Source organism: Phyllostomus discolor, chromosome 4 (genome assembly GCF_004126475.2).
Source record: "Phyllostomus discolor isolate MPI-MPIP mPhyDis1 chromosome 4, mPhyDis1.pri.v3, whole genome shotgun sequence".
Classification (NCBI taxonomy): Eukaryota; Metazoa; Chordata; class Mammalia; order Chiroptera; family Phyllostomidae; genus Phyllostomus; species Phyllostomus discolor.
Window position 1 is genome coordinate 199,533,968 of NC_040906.2, and position 14,508 is coordinate 199,548,475.

The following is a 14,508-nucleotide window of genomic DNA, read 5'->3' on the forward strand; positions in this document are numbered from 1 at the left end:
TCCCCACTGCAGACAGACAATGAACAAGAAAATGGGGAAAACTCTGTACCTCAGGCCACGACATGTGCTAATGAGAAACATAAGCTAAAATAAAATTACAATCATCGTTCAAAACAATGTGGAAATACCACTAAAATTTTCAAAAACATTTTTAAATGCTAGTGAATTTGATCAGCCCTATATTGGCATAAAAACATTCTGAGTGCCTATGAATACATAAAGTGCTTTAATAATCATCTATAACTTGAAAATCACATTAAACCAAAATTCTCAGAGAAGTCTTCATTCCTGTGTCTATCTATAAAGAAAATTTTCTTTTATGGAGAAAATCTTGGTTGGTCATAAGATTTTTTTCTTTTAATTCTTTTCTTGTGATATTAACTCCTACACATAAATGCTGCCCAGTGAATAGGTAACTAAAACTCCAACACGTTGAACATCATCAGCAAATAATCTATTGCACAACAAAGTGAAAGTGTTTCCTGTAGAAAGAAAAATGCCATATGATTTCACTTGTGTGTGGAATCTAAAGAACAAAATAAATGAACACACAAAACAAAAACAGACTCACAGAGAACAGAGAACAGACTGGTGGTTGCCGGAGGGGAGGGGGCTTGGAGGCTGGGGGAAAGAGGTGGGGGAATTGAGAAGCATGGATTGGTAGTTACAAAACTGTCTTGGGGACGTGCGGTGAGGCATAGAAAATACAGTTGATACTACTGTAATAACTATGTATGATACCAGGTGGATGCTCGAACTATGCGGGGGAACACTTTGAACATTCATGGTTGTTTAACCACAATGCTGTAATCCGAAACTAATACAGATACAGCATGTAACTGGTAATTGAAAAAGAAAATTAAATTTTTTTTAAAAGAAACAAAAAATAAAAAATATTCTCTGTATTTTTACATTAAAAAGGAGGCCTTTTCATGCAAGTTGATTTTATATTAAAAATATAAAACGCCTATGATAGCGTGCTCCTTTGACAGGAGAGTAACTATCAGCAAAGTCACCTCGGTACCCATCAGAAGGATGCCTGAGCACGAGGAAGGGGAGGCGCACATGTAGCCAGGCGTTCCGTACCTTCCTGAGCTTCTCTATCATGTCTTCAATGAGGACGTCTCCGTTCTGGGAAACCTTGCTTTCCATCTGAGTCAGCCATTCGCAGAGCTCCTTGTTCTTTTCACTGAAGACCGCCCATTCGTTCAGTCTCTCGCTGACTTGCTGCCGCCGTAGGGAGAGCTGCAAAGTCGCACAAGAGGGAAAATGCAGAAGAAAAATCAGTGTGACTCATGCCCTGTGGGAAACAGCCAGTGAACTCTACTAGGGGGATTGATAGTTCCCTGTAGGAGGCCGTTCTGCATGGCGTGGGCCCAGCTCCCACTCGGAGATGCACAGGACCCACGCCCACGGATAGGTTCTCTCATGGGGAATTAGGGCTGCAATGTGCCTAGGCTGCTTTGAGTCTTGCTCTTGCTAAAAAACTCTCTCACCCTGAATTGAGGACATTTACTGCAAAGTAACTTCCTAAAATCCATGCTAAACCTTCCGAGGATGAGTGTTACTGGTTCAACCACTTTTGCCTTTTCATTTGCAAATATCCCTCTTCTGTGATGTGATTAGCGGCATTGGCTCCTTTGTTTTCTGTAAAAGGTAACCACCCAAAGCGAACCTTTGCATGGTAAATGAGGGCCATCATGTAATGTGCTGAGAAACCCAATAAAGGCCTGTCATGGCAAGGGCCAAGGCTTTTGCTCCCCTTGAGAGAAAAGCCATGCTGTCCCTTTTCCTCCACTGGACTCGGTAGTCTGTGTGAATGTCTCATTTCATCCATAATGATGCAGACACTGTGGGCCGGTGTCTGCACCAGTTCCCTGCAATTCAACCCCAGAAACACGGCTCTCCAGCATGGTGTCACAACAAGGCCTGCTGATAAACAGCAGGGGGAGACATTGAGCCCGGTACTTGCCTCCTGAGGTGCCACATGCCCATTCACTTATTACAGGTACTTTTGACCCAGCTTCACACTACAGCTGGCTTGGTGTCAATATCATACAGGATGGTTGTACTTTTACTAAAAAAGTTAAAGTTTCCTTTGAGGCAGAAAAATATGGAACAGCCAAAGAGCAGTGACTTTCCCTGGGGTGGACACTGGTAGGAATGGAAAAGGCTAAGAACACACAGGTTAAAAAGCTTTGGACCTGGCTGGCGTAGCTCAGTGGATTGAGCTCAGGCTGCGAGCCACAGTGTCACAGGTTCGATTCCCAGCCAGGGTACATGCCTGGGTTGCAGGCCATAACCCCCAGCAACCACACATTGATGTTTCTCTCTCTCTCTATCTCCCTCCCTTCCTTCTCTAAAAATAAATAAAATCTTTAAAAAAAGTGGAAAAAAAAAGCTTTGGAGACACATTTCACCTCTGTTAAGCTGAGGATAAGCATGCACACCCTCCTTCTGGAAACCCCTTTCTCTACAATTCTGACAGCAGAATGCACGGTATGCTGGGACCCTACGGTTTTGAGTTTTCTGCTGGATATGACTTTTTCTCTTTCATTCACAGACCATCAGAGTCAGGAGTGTGGCCAGTCATTGTAGCTCAATGATGTGGAAGCAGAAACTATTCAACAGTTTTCCAATTGGAACTTCTCAAAGCAACCATTTTCACAGAAAAGAGTAGGAACTCCTGCCCTTGAGACTTAAGATGAACAGGTCTCGTTATGTGTACCTTCTCCCTTCTTCTCCCCGCCCCCACCCCCAAATCTTGGCCACAGGCAAGAGTGAATTCTAGGGCTTTTCTCAACAACATCTGCAGGAAGGAAAAACCACATAATAGAAAAATAGTATCTATTTACTTGAGAGGTAGGTATTATTATCCCCATTCAAGAGACAGGGAGTTAGAGGGTAAGACACATTCGAGGCATTTGTTTATAATCCGTATGAGGCAGGACCAGCAGAACTTGAGTCTCTGATACAGGCTGCCATATGTTATGATCAAACACCCAGAGGCAGCTGAGATTCAGAATAGCCTTCATCACCTACTAATAATATGATCAGGGCAAGGTTACTCCTCTTCTTTAAGCCTTAGTTTTTTTCACTTGCAAATTAATCTTTCATTCGTCCCAATATCCTTCCATGCATGTTTACTGTCTATGAGCATGGTGATGACCAGAGGCCAAGAGGGGCAGGGAGAGGTAGAAGAGGGTACGGCGGGGAGAAATGGCGATGGAAAGAGATTGGACTTTGGGTGGTGAAAACACATACAGATGATGTATTACAGAACTGTATACCTGAAACTTATGTAATTTTATTAACTAATGTCAACCCAATAAATCCAATAAAAATATTTATTGTCTGTAGTAAACACATACCTACTATGTACCAAGCACTGTCCTATGTACTGGAATACAGTAGGCCCACAGGAGAATAAACAATAATATATAATTTAAGAAAGGGACCAGTAAATACTAAAGACTTAACAAAAGTTGGTCATTAATAGACTCCTATGTCTGCACATGAAAACTCCTTGAGCTTTTCAGTTTTTTTTCCTTGACATTAATGTATCCGATATCGCTACAAAGCAGCCTGAACAGACATTTCCAACGTTTAGCAACACTGGGACCGCTGCTTCTGTTTGCTTACGCAGAGCAAGAGCTGAAAGGGAAGCAGGTGGCCTCCAAGCACCGGTGGCAAGTTGGCGCCAAAAGCTTTTCGAAAAGATTTCATTCATAATGGGGACAACCTTTTCCTTTTGGTTTGTAAAACTGATGTTTAAGCTGCATGACAAGCTGCATGGAACGCTGACCTCTTTTTCTTTGGGTTCACAGGAAACCCTCAAACTGATCCGCTTAGCACTTAGTTATGTTTTCTCAAGGGTATAAACATGCTGCATTGCCAACAGCTGACGAGCACCAGCTAAAGCCTCCAGGGGCAGGCAGCTGAACAGGAAACACATCCTCTTCTACTTCAAATATTTCTACCCTGACAATTGGACAAACACCGAGCGATTACAATGATGTTATATTTATACCTCGACTAGAATTACACGCAGGTCTACAAACCAAAGCAGGAATAACAGCAATGTGAGCTGTGGTTGCACACAGGCCCAGCACACCATTCGGGGAGTGTGTCTGAAAACAGGATACTTTTCCGTATCAGCTCTTCTCTGCCGTGACTACTTACGGCCCGCCTTTCGCATTCTCACCTGCGAGTCCGTGGCTCCCGCCCGCTCACCCACGGCTTCCACTGGAGTGTGAACAGGCTGCTTACTCTCTGCAGAGCATTAGCACCACGTTTCACTCATGTTTGCGGCTTTAAAGAGGAGACAGGCACCGCTCATTTCCTTTTGTGGTTTCATACTCGACAGAATTTCTCCGGAAACGTAAGTCAAGAACTAATAACTGATGTATCTTCCTCCTTACGGTTCTATCCTGGCACCTTGGATATGACCCACAAGTAAACTGTCACTGACTTAAATAATGCTTTTAGATTGAAGCCGTGTGAGATAGTATGCCTGAGTTTCATGCCTGAAGACACTTGAAAGTTTCTAGAAACGTTATGCATTCGAACTGCTTCATCTTTTTTTTACTTGTCTGGTCCACTCACAGGTGCAAAGTATTAATCTCTTCACAGGATGTCATCTGATCTAGGTCAGCTTTCAGAAGGTATTTCCAAACAGACTGCTGTCTACATACAGGGTGGGGCAGAAGTAGGCGTACTAGTGCTTGTATGGAAAATAATACAATAACTAATAAATAACAATATAAATATAAAATTTGTATTTTACATACGCACAACTATAAACTTGTTTTCGCCCCACCCTGTATAAGTCAAGTGAGCGATTTTACAAACAAGTTTTTCCCCTTCTCTTCTGAGCTATCATTGACATATAACACTGTGTGAGTTTGCACAGTGTGATGATTTGGGACATGTATATAATGAGAAACGATCGCCACAACGTGAGTTCACACCTCCGTCGCCTCACATAATTACCTTTTCTTTGTGGTGAGAACAGTTAAGATCTACTCTCTGAGCAACTTTCAAGTCTATAATAGAGTTTTGTGACTGCATTCCATACTGTGTTGTAGTCACCACTCTATACAAGAACTTACTCATTCTGTAACTGGAAATATATACCTTTTATACCTCTTGGTACTTTTCACAGTACCAGTTTTCCTAAAGCAAAAAGTGTTGCATAATCATAACTTCCAAAATATTCAGAAACCTTGTCATTATTTTATATTTGGAGGAACACAAGTGTCAAGACATGAAACGAATATCCAAAAGTCTTGTCTAAATTTTAGCATGTGCACACTTAGCGATTGTAAGCACTGGAAATAAAGAAGAAATAGCCTTTGTCCTCAAGACCGTCATAGTCTAGAAGTCAAGTCACAAACATTGAAGGAAGCACAAGAAGAAAGGAACAAGGCGCCGACCCCACAGGCCGAAAGGGAAAGGGGAGTTCAGAGCACTCTCTCCAACGCGTATTCGCTCTGAAAGCCTCACAGACACCAACCAGCCAGAGAAGTGGGTCCCGTCCAATCCATGTTCCAAAATACGCTGAAAAGTGCTGAGGCAGCAAGCAGTGCTAGACTGTTCTGAATTTCAAGAAAAACAAATCAGTAAGACTCATGAAAGGAACTGAATATGGCTAGGATCATCATCCATTCTTTGTACCCACTAAATTATCTTTTGTTTATACGATCTACTATGATAAATCTTTACATTAAAAATTATGTGATTTATTGGAGGGCCATGTATCAATTTTGGATTGAAGAATTCAGACAAGAATAAAATACTGTGACATTATCACACTCCATGTAAGCTTCTCATTGTCTCCGCTGAGAACATGGAGCTCTGTGAAAAGCGGCTAATTGATTTTGAACTCATATCATTAGTATGTTTACGAAAACCATCTCTTACATTTCTTCTTTTAAAAGTATAGCATATATTTCATCAGGAACTTTTCACACGTTTACCAAGTGTGCTTCAGAATTTTCCCGTTGCTCATGGCCCGAGAAATATTGAGGTTTTCACCTAAACGTACAGAGAGAAACTTACTTATCAATAAATTTCTTGTTGATGTGAAGTGAGTCAAGAGGCTGTAAGCCTCTTCAACCCGGAGCACTGTTTTCTGAAGCAGGAAGAGAAGCGTGGCTGACGCTGGACCAGTGAGAGGGGGTGGAGAAGAGCTCTCTACTGAAGCCCAGTCAGCCTGAAAGGGGGGCACAAGGGGCTCCTTCTCCAATGTCCCTTCCTTACACCTCCAACATCTGCTTCTCCCCAGGCAGGTTCTCTGCTCCATTCCCGTGCCTTTTTCCAATACGTCTGCTTCCCCTTTGCCAACACATCTGCTAGCACCGTCCACACCAACCTGTCCCTTCCACGCCCCACCTCCGTTCAAGATTTCTCCTCTTCCGCAAGCATTTTCTCCATTCTCTGCAGTCCACCCTGCCCGCGGTTTGCTTACAACTTTTATATCATGTTAGCTTGTTTCTACCCATTTTCTCTTCACAGTACAGATGCTTCTGAACTGACTTTAGTCTCAGCTCCGTGGTAAACTTGAAAATAGTGACATCTATCACTTGTGACATTCACAATAATTGATGTGACTGACTCATCGAACCAATATGGATCATAGCCTATGATGTGCCAGGCAAGGCGACCAGGTACAGGGAGCAACACGACAGCCATGGTCGCTGCTTCCTGGAGGGGAAGGTCTCAGAGCCCTGGGTCAAGGCCTCTTCTCACTGTGGGCCTTTCACCAGTGTTACTCCTCTTGCCTCGCAAGTCTCCTCATGACGCTTCCACCAAACTTTTCCTTTCATTTCCAATCAAGACCCAATCTGGGATCTCTTTCAAAGGACTGCGCTCTTAGAAGGTACTTATAAATGAAGAAAGTAGGACTAAAAATGCTGTGGGCTGTGAGTTATTAAAAACAGCCAAGATAAATCCACAGTAACACTAGATGTACCACGCACAAAACCAGCTCCACAGTGTTACCTAACGTTGCACATAAAACGATGGTTTTCACGTGTTTAAAGTAAGACACAGACCACCCATGTCCACCTAGCAAAACCACACCTGTGAACCACAAAACTGTGCTTCCTCTTACAAATATTGTGCCAGCCAGTGAAAGAGAGAGCAAAACCCAGTTTGAACGCATCTCACATGCAATAGTAAGATATAATTGTGTTCATCTGAAATATTTTTTAATTGAACTTATTGGGGTGGCATTAGTGCACAAAACAACACAGGTTTCGAGTGCACAACTCACCAGGCATCGACTGCACACTGCACACTGCATCGTGCACCGATGGCCCAGAGTTCACTTGAAATGTTTTGCAATAATCACAGCATTCTTCCTTCGTGCATACTGCGAGTTACGGGGTGGGTGAGTTATGAATGTGGGCGGAGCCATTTGACATCCCAAATCATCTCCCAGTTTTCCGCCTGTCTGAGCTAAGGCTGAGTCTGGAATTCATCGTACCTGGTGACAGAGTTCTTCCCACTGCCTTTGCAGAAGCTCCACGCGCTCGTTCAGGATGGAGATGTCGTCGGCACTGATGTAGGCACAGAGGGTGTCCTTCAATAAGGTCAGCTGTGCCAGGTCATCTGTCCAGCTCCCCACCGCATTTTCCAATTCCTAGATTAGGAAACACACAAACAAGCAAACTTGAATACCCATGGACATCCACCCTCAACAATTTCTGCAGTGTATTCAAAAAGCCTTCTGGGTACCATTACCTTTCCATTCCACTCTGTTTGAACATCCAACCTGATAGCTAGTTGTTTTCTTCCTACAGAATTTGATAATTTGCCAAGTTCTGAAAAATACCTGGTTGCTCACAGAATCTTCCCATCATCTACTTATCATTTCATTGATCTTTTTGGATTGTCGTTTCTAAGTTGAAGTGGCATTACGTCATTGATCTACTTTACTTTTAAACTGACTTCATGGACTCCCTGAACATCTTCTTTTTTTTTTTTTGTTACAAGTTACTGATCATGTTAATAAAATATTGTTTTGCCCTGGCTGGTGTAGCTCAGTGGGTTGAGCGTGGGCTGCGAACCAAAGTGTCGCAGGTTCGATTCCCAGTCTGGGCACATGCCTGGGTTGCAGGCCACAGCCCCCAGCAACCGCACATTGATGTTTCTCTCTCTCTCTCTCTCCCTCCCTTCCCTCTCTAAAAATAAGTAAATAAAATCTTTAAAAAAATAAAGTATTGTTTTAAAAATTCAAATGCCTAGATTGAACTTTCATCTTCAAACACTATGAATTGCTACCTTCTGTGACATAGACTTATATGGAACGGTGGGGAAGATCTGGTTTATTTTTATTTTATATTTTATTTTATTGTTGTTCAAGTACAGTTGTCTCCATCCCCCCTCCACCACTAACCCCCCCACCCCAGCCATCCCCACTTCCCACCCTTGATCCTTCCCCTCTTTGGTTTTGCCCGTGTGTCCTTTATACATGTTCCTGATGACCCTTCCCCCTTTTCCGCACATTTTTAAAGAGTGGGCTGAATGTATTTTCTACAAGATTAGAGGTTTCTTTAAGTAACTTGTTCAAACATATGTATTCTGATTTTGGGGGAAATGACTGAAGAAACATTTTCATAAAACAATGTTTAAATAGTTACACTAGTTTTTGCAATGTTTGAACAGATTTTGCAATTTGTATAACTCCTGCTTTTTGTCAGCTCTTGATGATTTTAGATTCCAGCTAATTTAGTTTATAAATAGAGCCGTTCACGTGGCTTTTTCCCTCTCTTTTTGTCTCTTCACACGGCAGACAACTTCCCAGAGGCAAAGGCAATTAACCGCACCGCCAGAGGCTAACTTCCTAGGCAATTTAGGCAAGCGAGGTTTCAGCCTGCATTTTCCAGCTAATTGTTTTGTTTTGCTGCTCACGGTAGTTTGGAGAAGAGTAGCAGAGAGCTAGACCAAAATGCATCCTTTTAATCTCCAAACTTAATAGCAGGGCATGTTTGCGAGTATGGTGTATTTTTGGGAGATGAGGTCCCATGGAAACAGTATTTGGCTGAAAGACCAAACCATCCAGACATATTAAATATGTAGCATTTCCGTTTATATCCACGGATGTAAAAATTGGCATACCAATGTAAAGGTTTTCTTCTTTTTATAACAGTTCCTAACCTCCAACTCAAACATCAGCTTTAGTGGGTGGAGTAAAAAAGTGACAATACCAACGCCGGAAACCAACCCTTTTCAGATGGACTCCCTTAAATGAGTCCTTGTGGTAAAAATAAAGCCGTGGGACTCAGGCAACCTTGACATTTACTAACTTTGCAAAGTTATTAAACTCCTAGAAGTCTCCGTTTTCACATCTGTACACAGGGAATCAAAGGTCGTTCTCGTGAGCTCGTGTTCACACCAACTGAGGTCACGGGGATCGAGTCACCGGCTCGGAGGAGGAGCTAATAAAAGCCCATTCCTGCTTATTGGAGGCTTGCTTTCATTATTTGTCAAGAACTAACAATCACAGGTTTAAAACAAACACTTTCTAATCTTCACACACTTTAGAATTTACACCTCAAGATAATAATTCGCTCACCATCCACGATCTAAAGCACACTACCTTTTAAAATGAGTTTACACGTTTCACTAGGAGGAAAATAGGTACTTCATCAGCAATGCTAAGCCCACATTTCCAAATACAATGGGCAGGTCGCCCGAGGATGGGGTTCACGCAGTGGCAACGCCAGGTTTCATGTTTCACTTCCTTCACCTGTCACTTCAGCAGCTGAGTCTGACATAGCAATCCTGGCTGGAGGTGGGGGGGGGGTTCCCCTCCTCCATTTGGTCAAAAATCTCACCCTCATCCGATGAATCCTGGCCATGGAGCATCTGTGCCATGTTTTCCTTGCATGTGGCCTCAAGAGGTCCCTACGGATCCCTAAGTCTTCTCCAAACCACCCCCTTCCTCCTTCGTGGTCCTGTGAGCATCCCTCCTGCTGGAGAATTGAGAGAAAGCCCCTGGACCTTCCTTCTGCACCTTCCTTTGATGCTGTTCCACGACGAATCGCAGTAGGACGGACAATTACAACAAAAATCAGAGCTACACGGCCACGGGCACGGCTACCACGGGTTTGTCCTCATGTCCGCAGCCTGGCGCTTCTTCGGTGAGCTCACGTGTCGCCTACTCTTCCGTTAGCCCCGGGCTCTGTGCTCTCATCTCCCTGTTGGTCCGGACCCCCATCCGCCTTGGAAACCTCTTCTTCTTGTCACTCACTGAGAAGCATCATCAGGAGGTCGCACGGAGTGCTTGTGTGGCACTCAGTGTCACCACGCGGCTTGACTGTCTCGCCGACAGCCTCAATATTATTTTCAAATTGGCAGAGGCAGTGGGCCAAATGAGTAGGTAGGGCCGGTTTTTCCAGTTCAAGGGTCATCTCAAGGATGCTCTCAACTGCTGTTAAGAGACACTGGTGGTGTTCCCACATCTAAATAGTTTAATGCTGGCCATTAGAAAAGATACGACTCTTCTCAACACTTGTCAGAGGATTACGGCTGAGAATGAACTTGTGTAAAAACTGCACTCCGTGCCAGGCCTGAAGCGCCCCAGAGCTTGGTTTTGTGATTAAATTGCTATGGAGGTTTATACGTATATTGCCAAAAAGGTAGCATTTCAAATGTAATCCTTTCAATAAATTCTATTTCATTACAAAATAAACCTAAATACTGGAAGGACAGCAGGCCTTCAAGTGAGTCTTACGTAATTCCCTCAAATCATTTCCACTGAGGATTAGTTTCTCAGCTCAACAGTATGACTTCCATGTGCTTTTCTCAATGTAGGAAATAGTGTTTCCTTGGAAACTTAGGATGGTGCAGGGGTCCTTGTAGGCGTTGGGCTCTGGCACGGGTGCTCTGCGGAGTGTCTGCTTTGGGCGGAGACCCGTACGCAGCAGTGACTCATTAATGCAGGTTCGGAGCTCACCTAGGTCCGCGGTGGCGTTCTGTTCAGTTGTTGGAGCACCTGTGTCAGATGACTCTGGCGGCTGAGTTCTGATGACTTCCAGGCCCAGCTTCAGACAAGGTTGGCTGCTGAGCCTGAACAGGCTCTGGATGGGGACGTGTCACCTCGAGGTGCATCAGAGGGGCTGTGGTCTACTACAGGGCTGCGGTGTCAGCCTCCGAAGCAGGCTGAGCGGGGGGCTCCTGCCGGGATGGAGATGAGTCTACCTCCTCAGGGGGCTTTGGAGGGACCTCCTGCTGGCTCAGAGGTCTGACCACCTCAGTGAATTTTTGCAAGATGAGTCTAGACCTCCCTCTCAGTTGCAGATGGATTAATCTCCTTAGGGGGCTCTGGTGTTGTCAAAACCCCGAGATCCACATTCATGTTAGGGAACAGTGATGCTGAGCTTTGCCCGAGCCTGGAGGTGAGACGGTCACCTCATGATGTATAGAGGATTTTGGAGGCTGAGCTGGGCCCTTTGGCTGGACTGGAGAAGGCTCTATACCCACAAGAGGCAACTGTGGCAGAGCTGAGCCCTTCTGCTGGACTGAAGATTCAACATTTTCGGGGAGGGTCAGATGCTGTTCTAAACTCCTTGGTAAACTAGCAAAGATTTCAACAGCTCAGGGGACACTGCAGCCTGAGCTGAGTCCTCCTCCTGGGATGACGATGCTTCTCCCACCTGAGGGGTTTCTGGTAGATGAGCTGAGGGATTGGAGAAGGTTCCACTTTCTCAGGGGCCTCTGTAGGCGGAGCTGAGGCTTCCTGGTGAAATGGCGAAGGTGCAAAGTCTTCAGAGATACAGGAAGGCTCAAGTGGGGCATCTGCTGATCCAAAGGCCAGGGCTCGGTGGGCCCAGGGAAACAGAGGTCGGCAGGACAGGGTGCAGGGCCGACTCCGGAGGCTGAGCTGTCTGGACCCTCAGCCACAACAGCTACCACTGAAAAGGAGCCGTGAGGCCCAGAGGTGCCGCCTGGACTTGACAGGCAGAGGTTCCAGGCACAGCGAGCAACCCAGGCAAGTGGGGTGCCGGCACCCTGTGCTGAGCCGGAGCCAACAGTTGGCACCCCGTCACCACTGGCAGCTGTGTCACGCAGGTGCTCCTTAGCAAGAAAGCACTGCCTTTCATTTTTCCCAAATCTGACTCAAGTTTCAAAGAACAGCCATACATTTTAATATCAAAGAAAAATTCTTATATGTATACTTTTTATGACTTCTAAATTTTCTTTAATTTTGGCTTTTTCCCCTTTATTGAATTTATTGGGGTTATGCTAGTTAAAAAAAATTATACAGGTGTCCAGTGCAGAATTCCACAACACCAAGTCAAATCCCTTTCCATCACCGTTTATCCCCTGAGTACTCTCCTCCTCCTCCCTCCACCCCTCCCCCCAGCAATCACCACTCGGTTCTCCGTGTCCATGAGTAATTCATCTTCCTTAAATGCTTACCTTAGCCAAAGTGAAACAGAGAACTGATTAAAAACCAGATTATCTGAGTATGTGAGAAGGTTTAAGCAGAATTACTTCAGTGCAGTAATTTGCAGATGACAGGGAACACAATGACATGTATCATTTGGGGAACCAAACCTTTTTAAGGGCAGTTCTGAGTTGACCTGCACAGCACTCAGCGGGGCACTACAGTTCCAGCATGACCCCCGGCTACACAGGTGTGACTGGGACTGAGCCCACAGCCCCTGAACGCTGGTGCTCCGAGGGAGCTCACGGCGCGGGAGCGGTCTGCACTGGCCCCTGACCCGCTCCGAGTGCGATCTGAGGTGTTGGTCACTATCTTTAAGTAGCTAGGGCCTTGAGTGACCAAAGGACCGTGTCACCTTACAGAAACCGAGACCAGCTCTTCACGTTTTGTGTTTCCTTACGGTAGATTCCCGAGGGCAGGGCGTGCTCCTCCAGGGCCACTGTCTGCAGAATTTCCAAGCTGCCCAGTCTCCCTTTCCTTTCTGTAAACTAGGCTCTTCTGCTAAAATGACTCTCCAGTGCAGACGCTTAAAAAGACTGCTGCTACTGCAACAGACCAGGAACCTGCGTCTACATGTAGGTGGCTGTGGAGTTTGACCCGGTGACGCATTCAGAGGCATTATTATTGCAAAAGCGCACAGACAGGAGAGTCAACAGGGAGGAAGAGCTCAAGCTAATGACTTACCTTGCAGCGCGCTTGCTCCGCTTGGAGCTCTTCGTGGTGATCCGGGAGAGGCTGGGAAAGCTTCTTCTTGAAAGTTCGGAGTTTCTCCAGGGATTCAGCTATTCCATTCTCACATTTTTCCCAGTCCTAAATTGGGAGGGGAAAGAAATTTCATGTATTTTTTTTGGGTGGGTAGGAAATAGGAAAAATAAAAAACCACTCTTCTTAATCCCCATATTTCAATTATTACCTGATTTTTTTTACGAGATGCATGTATTTCTTTTGTAATTAAAAAAAAGTAAAAGAAAAAAATTAAGGAAACATAGCGGAAACTTGATTCTTGACAGTATACTATCTACAAATGAACTCTTACCTGGTGTCTCAGTGCCCATGCAAATTAAATTCAACTAACAAATCTCCTTAATTTTGCCTAGTAGTCTCCATTCCTGGCCTCCCCCCACCCCCTAACCCCCATCCACCACAATCATCCCCACTGATCACTCCCCACAAATTAAATCACTGAGATCAAACAAAGACAACTCTAAAAGAGAGTTGCTTTTAGCACTTAGTGTGGTGCTAAATCATGCCGCCTTTTCCCTCACATTATCTCTTCCATCACGACTGGTCTTTCTTTGTCTGGGTTCGCCTACTTCTCTTCTGGGGCCTTCTTTTCGACACAGCAGCCCATAGGTGCTATTTCCTGAAACTGCCTTCTCTAAAAAGTGTTGACTAACATTCCTTCGTGCTCAAAACATCTTTCGGTTTCTAACTAAAATGACAATTTGGCTCCAGATTCTCATTTCTCTTTTCAATCCCTTTAGGGATTTTGCAGGAACAATTATAAAGGACACAGGGACAAAAACAAGGAGGGGGTGGAAACAAGGGAGGGAGGTGAGGAGGGCTGGGGTGGCGGGGCGGGGTGGGGGGAAAAGGCAGAAAACTGTATTTGTAATAAAAAATGTTAAAATAAAAAAATAATAAATAAATAATACAAATTAAAAAATCGATTCCTTTGGGGAATTTCCTAGGGTGTATAACCACATTCCCTCTCCCCATTCACCGGAAACACACAAATGTACAGACAACAAGCAAACAGTGTGTCTCGGCCACATTTGCTCCAGTTCTTATCACAGTCGCCCTGCACTCCCAGGCCACACTTAGTTCATCAGCGCCAAGCGAAGTGAACTCGGACAGAAAGAGCCTCTCTCTGCTCAATTAAATCATCACACACTCTGAAATGTATCAACCTACGGTCAATAAACATTCATTGATCTAAAAGAGAAAAGCTCAACTCCTTATTTTTCATAGCAAAAATTAGGTGATCATGAAGCAGGTGACCATGCAGGACGTAGAATTATAATGATTATATTACTCAGAGCATTAAATGA

The 14,508-nt window shown here is 44.6% G+C and overlaps 1 protein-coding gene and 1 long non-coding RNA gene across 14 annotated transcripts in view; both read right to left on the bottom strand.

Moving 5' to 3' along the window:
* Nucleotides 1–14,508, bottom strand: part of SYNE1 (spectrin repeat containing nuclear envelope protein 1) — a 433,377-nt gene that overhangs the window by 56,515 nt on the left and 362,354 nt on the right. For all 13 annotated transcript variants that reach the window (XM_036024918.1, XM_036024914.1, XM_036024915.1 and 10 more), the window contains 3 exons: nucleotides 13,142–13,267; nucleotides 7,490–7,645; nucleotides 1,087–1,245 (listed from right to left, as the gene is read on the bottom strand). In XM_036024918.1, coding sequence (XP_035880811.1) covers nucleotides 1,087–1,245; nucleotides 7,490–7,645; nucleotides 13,142–13,267 — 441 coding nt within the window. The remainder of the gene's footprint in view (nucleotides 1–1,086; nucleotides 1,246–7,489; nucleotides 7,646–13,141; nucleotides 13,268–14,508) is intronic.
* On the bottom strand, nucleotides 2,012–3,238 carry LOC118500375. The gene is made up of 2 exons (XR_004902943.1): nucleotides 2,414–3,238; nucleotides 2,012–2,208 (listed from the first exon to the last, which is right to left on the bottom strand). It is a non-coding gene; the product is annotated as an uncharacterized LOC118500375 (long non-coding RNA).